Here is a 15538-nt window from a genome sequence, read left to right as displayed (position 1 = left end):
CTCTCTCTGCCTGCCTCTCTGCCTACTTGTGATCTCTCTCTGTGAAATAAATAAATAAAATCTTTAAAAAAAAAAAGAATTCCATTGTTGTGGAATTACAGGTTAAAGTTGAGAGAGACCTGCATTCATCTAGGATCAGCTGGGAACCACGCTTTGTGGTTTAGAAAGCATTTTCATGGGCTTTATCTTCTTCGATCCTCTCAACAGCTCAAATTTACAGCTAAGGATATGGCTCTAGTTCACTTGTGTAATTTATTTTTTTTTTTTTTCACTTGTGTAATTTAGGCAACCTCGTATACCAGTCTAAAGCCCTGACTGGAGGTGGGAGAGGGGAGGGGCTGGGCTGGCATCTCAGCTCCAACGGGGCCATGGGCAAGTTACTCTTAGTGTAGAACTTGATGTGAGGTTAGGTGTTCAATAAGTGTTAGCCAGCAAACAACCAGAAACATAGCTGGGAAGCGGCGGGATTGGGGCTTCTGGCTCCTGTGTCTGTGCTTGTTGCCCCATACTAAGGTTCTTCATGTCCCTAGTTCATCTCAAAGCCAGGGCACCCTGGATTGAACAAGTGTACCGCACATGAGGAGGCAGACAGTGAAGGGGCAGCTGGGTCTCAGATACCCTGAAAGTGTTCATGACTGCCCTGGGGTGAGAGCCCTGGTCACCAAAGGGCAAGACTTCCCTCTAACTGGCCGGTCCAGTCCATGAAGGAGGGGGCGGGCCCTTGCAGAGGCAGTCTCGGAGTGCTGAAATGACAGATGGAGAGCTGGCAGGTCTGTCTTTGGGCAGACGGATCGCCTGAGGCAGATATTGGTGCCCAAGCCCTGGGATTGGCCTAAAGAAGTGTTGTGTTGCCCCACCAGCTGGGCTTTGGCATCCTGTCCAACTGCTGTCACATCCAGACATAAAAGTAGCCTCGATGTAGTGCTGGGGCAGTGTGCTGGGCTTAGCGAGGAAGCAGCAGCCACCATGCAGGTGCCAGCCAAGCTCTACCCCAAGAACTGCCTGCTGACCGTCATGGACCGCTACTCGGCCACGGTGCGCAACATGGAGCAGATGGTGATGATCCCCAGCCTCCTGCGGGACGTGCCGCTGAACGGGCAGGGGCAGCAGGCTCAGGACAGGGCCCCTGATTTCTATAAATACTTCACCATGCTTAAGGCCATCCGCATGGATGTGGACCATGGGCTGCTGCCCCGACAGGAGTGGTGGTCCAAGGTGGCAGGTGGCAGAGCCCATGAGTCCAATCACGAAGATGCAGAGACAGAAGACGAGGAGGAAAGGATCTTGGGGCAGCTGGACCTGGAAGCTCAGTTCCACCTGCATTTTTCCAGCCTTCATCACATCCTCACCAATCTTACCCTGAAAGCTGAGGAGGTGACAAAGAAATACCAGGAGATAATGGGACAGGCCATGTAGGCCTTGGACTCTAGGGAAGGTAATGCTGGTGTTGGTGGGGGTCAGAGTCCGCTGAGGGGCATTCCAGGGGAGACAACTCAGTGGGAGCAGGACAGCCTGGGTCTGAGGCAGGCACCTTCACTGCCAGGTATTAGGGCCATGACTCAGGAGGGTTCAAGGCTGGGCTTGTCTTACTCTCTTGACCAGGCTTGGTGAGTAATGGCCATGAACTGCAGGCTGATAGCAGGAAAGGTGGCCCGTGAATGCATATGTACGTGCACATGTGTGTGCTTATGCATGCGTGCATTTACTAGTTAAGTATGTGAATGCTTGGTCACCAGCCTGGGTTCAAGGTCTGACTCCACCAGTAAGGGCTCGGTTTTATCAGCTCAGTCAGCTGGATTTCCCTTTCTTCACTGAAGAGTAACAGTACTGATAAAAGTAACTACTGGCACTTGAGTGGTTTTATAGTTTAAAATCACTTGCATATCAATTTTCGAATGGAACTATCATTCCCTTGAACAGATGAAAAAACTGGGGGCCTGAGAAGTGAAAGGAGTCCAAGGTTATTCAGGGAACGGCAGAGCTGACCTGTGAATGAGCCCTGGTCTAACTAGAGTCCCATCCCCGTCCTGTGTGCGAGGGGGCCGCCTTCACACCTTAGGATTCTGCAGCCTGGCTGCAGGTGGGGATCGGGGACAGCAGGGTAGACAGAAACCCTGCTCTCTGGGCCAGCTGTACTTCACTTAAAGAACAAACAGGGGTGCCTGAATGGCTGTCTGTTGAGTGTGTACCTTCACCTCAGGTCATGATCTCAGGGTCCTGGGATGGAGCCCAGCATCAGGCTTCCTGCTCAGCGGGGAGCCTACTTCTCCTTCTCCCTCTGCTCCTGCTCTCTCTCTCTCTCAAATAAATAAACAAATCTTTAAAACAAACTAGAACAAAAATCCAACTTGGTGTCAACTTTTGCAAAAAAGGAGGAAGGAAGGAAAAAAAGGAAGGAAGGAAAGAAGGAAGGAATATGGGAAGGAAGAAAGAGGGGAAGAAGGGATGAAGGAAAAGAGGGGAGGGAGGGAGGAAGACGGGAGGGAGGAAGGAAGGAGGGAGAGAAGGAAGGAAGGAAAAAGTGTTCTCTTTGACCAGCCCAACTCCTTCAGAGACAAGAGCAGCAGTTCTGTGCCATGTGTCAGCACATAGGGACCTGGTTTTTGTAGAGGCGATCTGGTATAGCAGAAGTTAAAAAATCTGGGCTCTGCCCCAGTTCTACCACTGACCTGTGTGTGACCCTGGACAACTAGTCCAGCTTTCTTGTCAGTAAAACGTGGAGGTGAAACTAGCTGTTGTCACAGCTCTGATAACCTCATTCTCGCGGTGCTACTGCACGGCCAGATTTCCTGCAGCGACGCTACCGTCGAGCTGCTGTGTTATTTTTCCTACTTCAGTGGGTGCGTGATAGGGATTGATACTGACTTGGTTTGTTACATTTCTGCTCTCCACAGATCCCTTCAAGTGACAGAAGGCAGACTGTGTGGTGAGGACACGAACACTAGCTCTGAGGCAGATGGGAATGGTCTGGACCTGCAGCTGGATACGAAGGCGCCTTAGTGTCCTGGGATGCTTTCCTGCCTCCCTCAGAGCGCCAGTTTGTGGACTTGGCACCAGGTCACCTTTAGAATGCTTGTTGCTATTCACAACTCCCCTCACTCCTCTCTCCAGCAGGGGTGGTGGCCAGAGGTTCATGAGGAGCTCGGCATTACCTGCCAGTGTGTGGTACGGTAGACCACAAATTTTCGCAGCTGACCAAGTGAAATTCACATCCTTTCTCTGAGCGGTCATTCACATGATCCTGGACGTTATGTAATCCACTGGAGCCTAAAATTCCTCATCTCTAAAATGTGATAGTATCACTGACCTCACAAGATTGTCATGAAAATTTAAAAAGATCAATCAAAAGCCCCTGGCATGTGAGTGCTATTATCAAAGGCTGATTTTTTTCCCCTCTTCCCTTACCTTGTATTTACTCTAGCCCTTACTTTTTATCCTCCAGGACTAAGGGAGAGCAAAGTCCCTTAGGATGAATGGTTCACTCTTGCACCTGCCAAGCATGAATGAACAATACTTTTTATTTGTTGAAGTAGCAATTAAAGAAAAAAAAACTTGCATACATCTTTGCTTCTAAAGTAATTTTTCAGACATGATTTCATTTTTAACAGGGGAGACCCAAGAGAATAGACATGGGACTCATCTGATTTTGCCCAGAAAACATATGCTTATATTCATTCTAATCTGAAATCATGTAGAGAAATAATCTTACTGATCTCCCAAAACTAATCTGATCATAAAATCTGAGCTTGGAAACTTTTTGGACAAATTCGTGAATTCAAAAAGTCATTAAGAGTAAGTTTATTGCAGGTAGATGGGGTTTTTCCTTTTAATGACACATGTTAGCAGCTGAGCCCACTTTCACCAGGGTGGTCCATCTACAAGCAAAGACCCCTCTGCTGTTATAGTCTTCTGTCCTCCCAGTCCTGAGCCTCTTCCTTTTAAACTAAATCTATACTGATTACTGCAGAGAGCTCAGAAATACAAACCTGATCATGTCATTCCACTAAAACCGTTTTAGTGACTTCCCATCATCTACAGGATCAAGTCCAAATTATTCTGCATGATTCAGAAAAACCTCCATAATCTGGCTTGCTTTGTCTCGCTTTCTATTGGAACTGGAACAGGCAAACCTTTTCTGTAATGGGCCATATATTAAACACTTTCGGTGTTGCAGGCCATAAGGTCTCTGTCACAACCACTCAACTCTACCCTTGTAGCATGGAAGCAGCCACTGACATGGAAACAGAGAAGCATGGCTGTGTTCCAATAAAAAGTACTGGCAGTAGACACGACTTGGCTCACAGGCTAACCCTTGCCAACTCTGAGCTAAACTCCATTTTAAACCTGTCAAATGTCTTAAAACTTGGTGAATGGAAACTGACCATTCTCTGATGAATTATTTTTCTTACGATAAAAAGGAGTCAGAGTGTTCGTGATGACCATTTTAATCATAAGGTGTTAACACACAGATTAACATAAACTTCCCGTATCATGGAAACATGCTCCACAAAACTCAGGAATAACTGGTATCGGTGAAACCAAAGGCAGAATTTTGGAGACTTCAACGCACTGGATGGAATTCTTCAAGCAATTCGCCATATGTTTTCTTATCTGTAAAGGGGAAGATCACAAAAAATTTGTTTCAAAATATGTTCTAGAAATCATATTTCCTAAAGAAAAATTAACACTTAATATTTTTGTAGACATAAACTTCTAAGAATTTCCTTATGTTCTTGTCTTTAACCATAGTTTGGTAACCACCGAGACATTCTGTTTCACCGGATGAAGGATAACTTTGAAAGAATTTGCGGTGACATCCAGATGGCTCCTTGGAGGGGAAAAGCGCTGCCAGGGGGTCCTGCTGAAGGAGTAAAGGAAGGAATGAACAGGGAGGGGCACAGGTCAGGTGGGAGGGCCAGGAGTCGAGGTGGTCAGCTTCCAGGTCCAGGCTGGCAGTGCACACCTGTGGGCACACCTGCCACTAATCCGGTGCTCAGGGACGGAATGAGGTGGTGAGGCTGCACAAGCTCCTGCTGACAGAGGGCGCTGGTATACAGAGGAGGCAGTAAGCCAGAGGCCTGGGACTGAGGACCGCTCTGCCACTGGGTCTCACTCTCACTCTTAGGAATCAATGTTCCCAAGAATCCGACTCCAACATCCGGCAGTTCTGAGTATTCCCCGTCCCTGATACATGGTTTTGTACTCTATTTGAACTCTTCACTGATTTAAAAAAGAAGCTGTACCTTTTTGATCCACCATAAACATCACATATGTGACTGAAGGCTATGGGAATATTAAATAGAATAATAAAATTTTAGAGCTAAACAGGTCCTTAAATATCATCATTCAGTATAAGTAAATTTAAATGCTTAATATCACACATTACACAAATAGGAAAATCTATTTAAGATCTATATATTTACAAGTTCAAAAATTTTCTACATTCATTCACTCACTCATCACATATGAGCACATCTGTCTTATGTATATTTATGTAAAATACAAACAAGAAAACATTTATATTACAATCATATTTGTAGTTGAAGAGCAGTAAGTGGGCTGTCCTGAGGAAATTCCTATTTGTCGTTGGGCCAGGGCTTCTTTGAGATGATGACTGCTGAGCTGGAATTTGCTCAGTGGACAGGCAGAGATGGAGCAAGAAGAGGATCATGAAGGTACAGGGTGTGCACAAAGTGATACCTGGCAGGCTAAGGACACAGTGTTTCATGAGCCAGGACGCAAGTGACAGGAGATGAGGCAGGTGCTTTTTTTTTTTTTTTTTTTTTTTTAGACTTTAGTTTTTTGAGAAAGATAGCAACAGAGATAGCAAGCGAGAGCACGAATGGGGAGGAGGGAGAAGCGGGCTCCTTGCTCAGCAGGAAGCCTGATGTGGCGCTGGGATCATGACCTGAGCGGAAGGCAGATGCTTAACTGACTGAGCCACTCAAGTGCCCCGAAGGCAGGGTTCTGTGTAGATCAGGTCAGCTATTACTTATTGCTTACTAGCAGAGGCTCTGTACTGGAGGTTGGGGAAACAGAGATTAATCTAGTCTACTGAGGGACACAGACACATGCATGTCATGTGGTAGATAAAAGGTGTGGGCAAAGTCTAGCAGGCAACTAGCTCAGCATGGGGAAATAAGCCCTCCTCAGAGTCTGGATTTTATCCTAAAAGCTATGGATAGCTACTGTAAGCAATCCTTTTTTGGCATATCCATATTTGTCCAGAGATCATCTCATTCAATGAGATGAAGGCAAGTACAATAGTCCAAGCAAAAGATTATCAGGACATGAACTGGGGGAGTGGCAACAGGAGAGAAACAGAAGTTTAGAATTGAAAAATACTTAGGAAGTAGAAAAGCAAGTCTTTTTTTTTTTTTTTTTTTTAAGATTTTATTTATTTATTTGATAGAGAAAGATCAGAAGTAGGCAAAGAGGCAGGCAGAGAGAGAGGAGGAAGCAGGCTCCCCGCTGAGCAGCGAGCCCGATGCGGGACTCATCCCAGGACCCTGAGATCATGACCTGAGCCGAAGGCAGAGGCTTTAACTCACTGAGCCACCCAGGCGCCCTAGAAGAGCAAGTCTTGAAGGTGAATGAGAATTCAAAGAAAGGCTGGAAGATGCTTCCCAGGCTTCTGGATGGAGTAGCGAGTGCCACTCACCGATGCAGAACACAGAACAGGAAGTCTGCACAGGCAGAGGGGACATAAATTCTATTTGCTTCCTGATGGACACAGAGGTAGCTGCCCAGAAACTGGATATACAAATTCAAGAGAATTCCAGTTAGGCAAAGATGTGGGGGTCACCAGAATACTGAAGGTACCTGAAGCCACAGGCATGTGTAAGATTAACTAGGGGCAGAGTGCCTGGGTCGCTTAGTGGGTTGGGCCTCTGCCTTTGGCTCAGGTCATGGTCTTAGAGTCCTGGGATCGAGCCCTGCACTGGGCTCTCTACTCAGCATGGAGCCTGCTTCCCCTTCAACCCCTGCCTGCCTCTCTGCGTACTTGTGATCTCTCTGTCAAATAAATAAAATCTTTGTGTGTGGGGCAGGGGAGATTAACCAGGGGCGCCTGGGTGGCTCAGTCGGTTAAGCCTCTTTGATTTTGGCTCAGGTCATGATCTGAGGGTCCTGGCATAGAGCCCCAAATTGGGCTCTGTGCTCAGCAGGGAATCTGCTTCTCTCCTACCCCACCCTTGTGCTCACTCTCTCATTCTCTCTAAATAAATACATAAATAATTCTTAAAAAAAAAGAAAAAAAAGGGACACCTGGGTTGCTCAGTTGGTTAGGTGTCTGCCTTCGGCTCAGGTCATGATCCTAGAGTCCTGGGATTGAGTCCCACTACCCAGCTCCTTGCTAGACGGAGAGCCTACTTCTCCCTCTGTCTGCCACTCCCCCTGCTTAATGCTCTGACAAATGAATAAAATCTTAAAAATAAATAAACAAAAATTTTAAAAGATTAAGAAAAAATGAGAGGTTTGCTACAGTTGAAATACCTTTTTCAGGAAAATCCTCTGAATGTGATTTTACATAAGCAAACATATCATGGTCCTTCACAGCATACACATAGTCTTGACGTTTTAAAAGATAATATCCAATAAAGACAAAGGAAGTAACATATAGGAGCTGGCGATGCAAACCTAAAATTCAAACAAATCCCAAAGAAAGCAAAAATCAGTCAGTGTATATTTAAAATCGGTTTTGCAGTTCAGACATACAATTTATTGTTATTTCTTCTATCATTCTTTTAAAAAAAAAAAAGCTCTTCTACATGGTTCTTTCGGAAAAACAGCCTTGACCATGATATATCTTCCTAAAGAAATCTGGCAATTATGAAAAGCAACATTAAATCTACAAACATAACTATTAATGGAACCCAAAGTTTTATAAATTCAGGTTTTATAAATTTCCTCAGGAGAAAAGGTGGATTACTATAAAATCCTGAACACCTGGGCGCCTGCCTGGGTGGCTCAGTGGGTTAAGCCACTGCCTTCGGCTCAGGTCATGATCTCAGGGTCCTGGGATGAGTCCTGCATCGGGCTCTCTGCTCAGCAGGGAGTCTGCTTCCCTTTCTCTCTCTCTGCCTGCATCTCTGTCTACTTGTGATCTCTGTCAAATAAATAAATAAAATCTTTAAAAAAAAAAAAATCCTGAAGACCTAAACTCACTTGTATTCCAGGACATGTTCAGGGTGTGATGTGACAGAGATGAAGTCCTTTACAAATGCTTGAAAAGCAATCTGTTTTGTCTCCATATACCAATTTATATTTGCATATTTACTGGTTACCAAAGAAGCCAGCTACTCTACAAATATATATCAATATATTTTTACCTTCTAAACTTTGTACCATGTGTTACGAATTACCTAATCAAAAACGATATTGAAAAAACCATCCTATGGGGCACCTGGGTGACTCAGTTGGTTAAGCGCTGCCTTCGGCTCAGGTCATGATTCCGGGGTCCTGGGATCGAGCCCCACATCAGGCACCCTGCTTAGCAGAGAGCCTACTTTCTCTCTCTCCCTCTGCCTGCTGCTCTGCTTACTTGTGCTCTCTCTCTGTCAAATAAATAAATAAAATCTTTAAAAAAAATCCTATAATAATGAGACTTGGGAAGATCAAGTCATATGTTCTAGGGAAAGCCAAAATTTGAATTCTGAAGGGAGATCCAAAGGTCTGAACTTTATACATAGAAGCATCTTTTTAAGAAGGTTAACTGCAGGTTTGATTTTCTAGCTATGCCCCAGAATTCTATCCCCAGCCCTCTTCTTATCCCACAAGCATTCCTTTGAAGATTTCATTTATTCCTATAGTTTTATCTTCTGTCCACCTACTGGTGACCTGCAAGTGTGTTCAACTCAAACAACCATGCTGAATAACAGATATATACAAATGTTTGACAGGTATGTTCCCCTGAATACCCCCAAATGAACTTCCTTCCCTCCTAGTCATACCTCTTCCTCTTAATTCAGAGAATGATAAGACCATTCACCCAGAAAGTCAAGTCCTGGGTAATAAACACAGTAATCAACAACCTCCATCCCCTTTTCCCCAACCTCATCCCTTCATTCAGTCACTGAGTCCTGTCAAGTCCTTGTAAATATTTCCTCACCTCACTTCAGGGAACTCATCTCTCACTCACACTAACTGCTCTCTTTCATCTCATTTCCCATTCCGCACTTATCCCAGCCTGTCATTAGAGGAGTTTTTACTAAAATACAAACCTAGCTTGTCAGCCCCTTCTTCTTCAATTATACCCAACAGGGGACCAAACTCCTATATAATGACCTCCCAGGCCCTGCATGGGCTGACTCTTCCATATTCATTTGACATTCCCTGATATGCACACTGTGCCCCAGCAATGCTGAACTACTTTTAATTCCTCATGCAAACAGACTTCCATGCTTTATGACACCCACCAGTTATTTCTCTGCCCAGAGACCTCCTCAAGATTCAATTCAGATTATCACTTCTGCTAAGAAGTCTTCCCAGAACTTCCCTTAATGTTCTTAACAGGGTGAAGTTCTCCCAATTAATACGTAAACTGCTAAAGAAACTATTTCCATCTACTACCATGCAAAGCCAATGCTTAATTCATCTTTGTGACCCAGCACGCAGATAGCACTTAATAAATTTTAATAAATGGATAAATGGCCTTGGGCAAGTCAATTTACTACCTTTAAACAAAGATAATACTTACCATATCATTCTCACAGCAGTATTACATAAACCAAAGGAAAATGCATGTAAAAATATTTTGGAAAAATGTGTAAAACAATAAAAATGCAAAATATTACTATGATCTGTAACTGGATAGGGCCTAGACTCTTGCATTCCCCCTTACCCCAAACAGCCATCTCTTCCCCTAATGGGCCACCTGCAATTCAGCAAACCAAAGTGTGCTGGGTTCTACTGTGTGCCACTAGACTACACAAAGACCTAGACTCTATGCTTAGCCATATCCCTCACAGAAGACTTCCTGAATGTTTCAGATAATGATGTCAGTGTCCCAGCCCTAAAGGCATGCTTGGCCTCTTATCATGTCCCCTTTTCCCTAAGCTCTTCCCTTCCTCTCAATGGTGGCTTCCCTCCTACCACATGCACAACCCCTCCACAATCAATTTCCCTTTTTTTATTAAGTGAATCTAAACTTGGAAACCATGGTGCTCTTTGCAGAACACCATAAATTATTGACATATTAAACTAGAAATCAATAAATACATTTAATTTGGTGGACTACACTTAGATATCAACTAACTATAAGTTTAAGGCAGGCAAGTGGTCCCAACATGGGTTTTGAACTCCAGATGGGGGAAAAGCTTAAGAAAAAATTCTACTTAATATTTTCTGCTAACTTGAAAAAGATCTATACAATATGATTTCATTTACAGAATATTCCAAAACTAAATACAGCATGTCAGGTACTCTCCATGGCTATAGTTTTGAAAATCCACTGCATTTTTCTCCTTCCCTGCTCCTGTGTCACACCTGTTAAGCTACATGCATAAACGTGTACCACAGTTTGTCTTTTAAGTGGATATGCTAGTCAGGTTATAAATTTCTGGGGGGCTGGGACCAGGTTTTAGACTTCCTTGTAATCTATAGATATTTAGTCAACAAATACTTACTGAATACTGCTATATGGTAATCATTAAATTAGACAAACATAGTATATGTAAATAAATGCTGCTGAGACCCATTTCAATAAATTCCTCAATCCAAAGCAACTTAGGGACACCCTGGGAACTCAGGAACTCTGACCTCTAGCCCTAGATTAAGGGCTTTATCTAGTTTTCACAGCCACACAGAGGTAGATATCCTTATTTCATAGATAGGAAACTGAATTCATAGATAGGAAACTGAAGCTCATGGAGATAAGTAACTTGCCCAGAATCAAACGGCTAGTAGGATGGAAGTAGTGTCAAACCCAAAATCATGTGCTCTTGACTATTATGCTCTTCCTCTGGAATAGTCTCTATTCAATCTGTACCTCCTCTGTGCTCCCAAGTGCTCACTGCTCACCTAATTCTATGAAAACACATTCTCTGCCATGCCTACACCCATTATGGACTATTTAGTTGTCTCTCTGACTCGACTAAGAGCTCTTCAAGGTCAGGAACGGTACTCTTTACCCCATATACCCAGTATGTAACACTGCCTGGCACAGAGAAAGAGCTTAGTAAATGCTGAACAAATATATGGTAAACTGTTTGCATAACAACAGCTAAGAAATGGAAACTTTGTCCGGCACCTTCTTTGTATGAGGCATTTTATCTATAGAATCTCAATTCTCACAACAAATATGCAGATTAATTATTCTCATTTTATTTTTTTTAAGATTTATTTATTTGAGAGAGTGAGAGCAAGAGAGAGCAAGCAAGCGAGCACTGGGTGGGGGGACGGAGGGAAGAGGGAGAGAGTCTTAAGCAGACTCTGCCCCACAGGGAACTCCATCTCACCACCCTGAGATCACCACCTGAGCTGAAACCAAGAGTCGGATGCTTAACCAACTGTGCCACCCAAGCGCTCCAATTATTCTCATTTTATAGATAAAGATACTTTTTGCCTCTGAACGGCTTGACCAAGTAACTTGCCCAAGGTGACACAGATAGGAGACACTGGAGTTAAGCCATTTAGTTCCAAAATGGAGTTCTTTCCATTACAACAAACGATAGGCTTGGGGAAATGTGGAGTGGTGATGAAAAGGGAGAAAACTTCAACTCCCTAAAGACAGAAATAGACAAAGATCATTCCTTTCTGTGGAGAGGGGTCATACTATTTGAGCACTGGAAATACTGGTATTTGGTGAGTTGGGAGCCGGCCTTCAAGCATGACCTATAGCTGGAAGGTGGCAAAAAGAGGCACAAGTGAGGTGACTTCTGGTTGCCTGAACCACTGTATTAACTTTCTTAACTGAGCACCTTGGCTCCAATCAGTGCTTTGCACTGACAAAGCTGACCTTCTCCCCGACCTTTTTTTTCAAGATTTATTTATTTATTTGGGGGAGAGAGAGAGAGGGTATGAGAGCAGAGTCAGGGGAGATACAACAGAGAGAGAGAGAATCTCAAGCAGACTTCTCACTGAGCAGGGAGCTGGGCGCTGAGCTCAATCTCACAACCCTGAGATAATGATCTGAGCAAAAATCAAGAGCTGGTGCTCAAAAGACTAAACCATCCAGGTGCCCCAAGTTGACCTTCCTTTTAAAATACAAGTCCCCCAGGGCCACCTGGGTGGCTCAGGTGGTTAAGCATCTGCCTTTGGCTCAGGTCATGGTCCTCGAGTTCCAAGATCAAGCCCCACATTGGGCTCCCTGGTCAGCGGGGAGTCTGCTTCTCCCTCCATCTGCTGGTCCCCATGTGTTCTCTCTCTCTCTCTCTCTCAAATAAATAAAATCTTTAAAAAAAAACAAACAAAAAACACACAATGCCTGGGACACCTGGATGGCTCAGTCCGTAAAGCATCTGCCTTAGGGTGGGGTGGTGATCCAAGGGTCCTAGTATCGAGTCTTGTGTTGGATTCCTTGCTTAGCGGGGAGCCTGCTTCTCCCTCTGCCTGTTGTCCCCCTGCTTGTGCGGTCTCTCTTTAACAAATGGATAAATAAAATCTTTTAAAAAAATAAAACAACAAAAAATAAAACACAAGGCCCAGGGGTGCTTGGGTGGCTCAGTTGGTTAAGTGTCTGATACTGATTTCAGCTCAGGTCATGATCTTGGGGGTCGCTCTCTCTAAAAATAAATAAATAAAAAATAAAACACAAGGCCTGGGGGTGCCTAGCTGGACCAGTCGGTAGAACGTTCAACTCTTGATCTCAGGGTGGTGAATTCAAGCCCCAAATTGGGGCATGAAGCCTACTAAAAAAACAAAACAAAACAAAAAAAAAACAAAAGGCCTGATTTCTGTATCTCCTCCCTCTACCCCCCTCCTAACCCCAACAACTCTCAAAAGCTAAAAAGGTTCCCGTCTACCTAGAGAATAAATTGCCATTATCTACCTAAATCTGCCTTATCACCCTACACTGCACACTCTATCATCAAACTTCTCTCAGCTCAGAGGCCTTTGCCTCCGTTTACTTCCACCAGCCTCCCATGGGCCTGGAAGGCTCTCGCCTGGTATTTGCCTGATAAAGCTAAGTTCAAAGACACGTCTTCCAAAGCTTTCCTCCTCTTTTCCCTTTGGAAATCCACTGCCCTCAGCACAGCGACCACTGCAGCTATTTTCCGACAGGAGGCCACTGACACACTACTAGAGAATACAGCCCAGAGGCACCTGGGTGGCTCAGTGGTTAAGCCTCTACTTTTGGCTCAGGTCATGACCCTGGGGTTGTGGGATCCAGGCCCACGACAGGCTCCCTGCTTGAGTGGAGAGCCTGCTTCTCCCTCTCCTTCCCTCTGGTGCTCTCTTGCTATCTCTGTCTCCCTTAAACCACTAAATAATAAATGAACAGATAGAATGATTACAGCTCAGTGGTTCATCCTCTCCTACTCAAAGCAAGTCCCCAGACCAGCTTTATCTGGAAACTTTTTAACAGCAGGCTTCTTCCCAGACCTTCTGAATCAAAATCCGCATTTTAACAAGATCCCCAGATTATTAGTATGCACAGCAGGTTTGAGAAGCACGGACTTTGAATATAGACTTGAGGTCTAAAAACAGGCTTGCTACTTAATGGCCATAAGACGTTGAGCAAGATGGGTTAACCCCTCTAAAGCCGTTTCTTCATCCCCCAAAAGTATTTTGAGGACGAAGACTACACTGCACGTAATGTCAGTAGTGCATGGCACGAAGTATACACTCATTTTTGCACACACCCACTTGTGGGTTAGTGGGCTGCAATGACCTCAGTTTCCATAGTGCCACTTTGGCCCCACCGGGTTCTGAAGGCCTCACGGGACGCAGAGGTCCCAAGGAGGCGAGGCGGGGCCTGCTAGGTGAAAAGGCCCGGAAAAGCGAAAGCACTTGGGCGTCCTACTGGGGAACCGGCCGGCAGCCCCCGACCCCCTGCCTCCCAGTCGATCCAGCCCGCGTAGCCCTCACCGGCAGACATCACCGGCCTCCGCCGGATCGCGTTATCAAGTAGGCCGGAACAGTAGCCCAAGAAGCCGATGTAGGCGAGCCGCGGGTCGGTCAGCTTGGGCGGGGGGAGGCTCCGGGCCTCATCCGGCAGGAACTGTAAGGGCACTCGGCCCGGCCTTCCGTCCATCATGGTGACGCCGTTCCCACTTGAGGCCTGGCCTCGGACCACCAATTACAAAGAAAACTAGCAGGACCACGGCCTGGCCGCCCGCCTCAAGCTTTCTCCTCCGAAAACGCCGCTGAAGGGCAAAGCGCAGGGCGGTGCAGCACCCAAATGCTTCCCGGTGCACGCTGCTGCCGGGACCCCGCGCACGAGGTTCCGGGCTCCTAAATGGCCCACGCTGCTCCAGCTCCTGCCCGCGCTAATTCTGGCTGGTAGGGTTTGGGGGCTTGATGCCGTAGGTTCGGGGCTACAGGAAATGAGCAAAACTGGAAGAAGACTAGTAGATACTGCTTTTTTGGTTCAACACCCCCCCCCCCCCCGCCCCAGGAATTGCCTCTCCCTTCCCTGACCCTGAATGGTCCTTCTTCCAGAATTTTTCTCTGTATCCAATACCCACAGGTAAGCTTGATAGATTGTTCTAAGAAACATAATTAAACGAAATCTCATAAAAGCTTGTTTGCATTTCCTGGGGTTCCCGCCTTTCACAGATAGACCTTCCAGAACCTAAAATTAAGGTACAGTCAGCAACAAAGAATTCAGAAGACACCAGGACCTGATCATTTAGCCAACTTGAAAGTTAGCCTGGGTGGCAGCACCCTAAAATTTTTCATCTGTGGGTCTTCAGGTCCTTGCCCGCCGCTGAAGGAAAAAGCTGTTAACTAAAGGTTTGGGGAATGAAAGGAAGAAGGAATTTATAACATTTTACTAAGTGTCCAGTCTCTGCTTGCTTGCCTCCAGTAATGGGGAGCTTCTACCTTTGAAGAGCTCTCTTTAGAAAATCCTTACTAATTTGAGTGAAGATGTCTTTATTAGTGAGAGCAACATTTTATCTAGATGAATGCTGATCAAACCCGAGATAATTGCAAAGGTATATTTGTACAAGGTATTGAGCTCTAAAGCAGTAGAGTATAGTTAAGAGAGGTTAAAGGATTGGGGGGCCTGGGTGGCTCAGTTGGTTAAACCTCTGCCTTCAGCTTAGGACATGATCTCAGGGTCCTGGGATCAAGTCCAGAGGGTGGCTTCCCCCTCAGCAGAGGGCCTGCTTCTCCCTCTGCCTCTGCTTCTCTCCTGCTTATGCCCTCTCTCTGTCAAATAAATAAAATATTTAAGAAGTAAAGAGAGAGTGGTTAAAGGATAGACCTTTTGTGCCTATAAAAAGCACTCCCAGAGCTATCATGTATCAAGTTAGGATTTCCTAAAGTAGTGTATATTGGGAGTTTCCTGGAAGGCAGCAAATGTTTCAAAGTTTCACATTCTTTGACCCAGTAATCACAGGGCTGGGAATCTATCCTATGGAAATAGTATGAC

The 15538-nt window shown here is 45.2% G+C and overlaps 2 protein-coding genes across 3 annotated transcripts; one reads left to right on the top strand and one right to left on the bottom strand.

Moving 5' to 3' along the window:
* Positions 1-875: 875 nt before the first annotated feature.
* LOC111154339 (thyroid hormone responsive) lies at positions 876-3561 on the top strand. The gene is made up of 2 exons (XM_022513888.1): positions 876-1435; positions 2895-3561. The coding sequence occupies exon 1, from the start codon at positions 967-969 to the stop codon at positions 1414-1416; it is 450 nt and encodes a 149-aa protein (XP_022369596.1). The 5' UTR covers positions 876-966; the 3' UTR covers positions 1417-1435; positions 2895-3561.
* An 868-nt stretch (positions 3562-4429) lies between these two features.
* LOC111154340 (NADH dehydrogenase [ubiquinone] 1 subunit C2) lies at positions 4430-14390 on the bottom strand. Of its 2 annotated transcripts, none has more exons than XM_022513889.1 (3): positions 14029-14390; positions 7495-7638; positions 4430-4611 (listed from the first exon to the last, which is right to left on the bottom strand). In XM_022513889.1, exons 1-3 carry the CDS (start codon positions 14195-14197, stop codon positions 4562-4564), a joined length of 363 nt encoding a protein of 120 aa, XP_022369597.1. In that variant the 5' UTR covers positions 14198-14390; the 3' UTR covers positions 4430-4561. The 2 variants fall into 2 exon arrangements, with proteins under 2 accessions (XP_022369597.1, XP_022369598.1); XM_022513890.1 differs by having other exon boundaries at positions 7495-7569.
* Between the last annotated feature and the right edge of the window lie 1148 nt (positions 14391-15538).

Source organism: Enhydra lutris, unplaced genomic scaffold, assembly GCF_002288905.1.
Source record: "Enhydra lutris kenyoni isolate GAN:26980312 unplaced genomic scaffold, ASM228890v2 scaffoldscaffold37, whole genome shotgun sequence".
NCBI lineage: Eukaryota > Metazoa > Chordata > Mammalia > Carnivora > Mustelidae > Enhydra > Enhydra lutris.
Note: the sequence above shows the minus strand (reverse complement) of the source record. Positions and strands in the feature narration are given on the sequence as shown.

What these genes read in the sequence shown, in the direction of transcription:
- LOC111154340 (XM_022513889.1), bottom strand. Translation starts at nt 14,197, where the DNA reads ATGATGGACGGAAGGCCGGGCCGAGTGCCCTTACAGTTCCTGCCGGAT. An exon ending in GAGGCCGGTGATGTCTGCCG is followed by an intron (nt 7,639 to 14,028) that starts GTGAGGGCTACG and finishes TTTGAATTTTAG; the next exon opens with GTTTGCATCGCCAGCTCCTA. An exon ending in AGAGGATTTTCCTGAAAAAG is followed by an intron (nt 4,612 to 7,494) that starts GTATTTCAACTG and finishes TCCCCTTTACAG; the next exon opens with ATAAGAAAACATATGGCGAA.
- LOC111154339 (XM_022513888.1), top strand. Translation starts at nt 967, where the DNA reads ATGCAGGTGCCAGCCAAGCTCTACCCCAAGAACTGCCTGCTGACCGTC.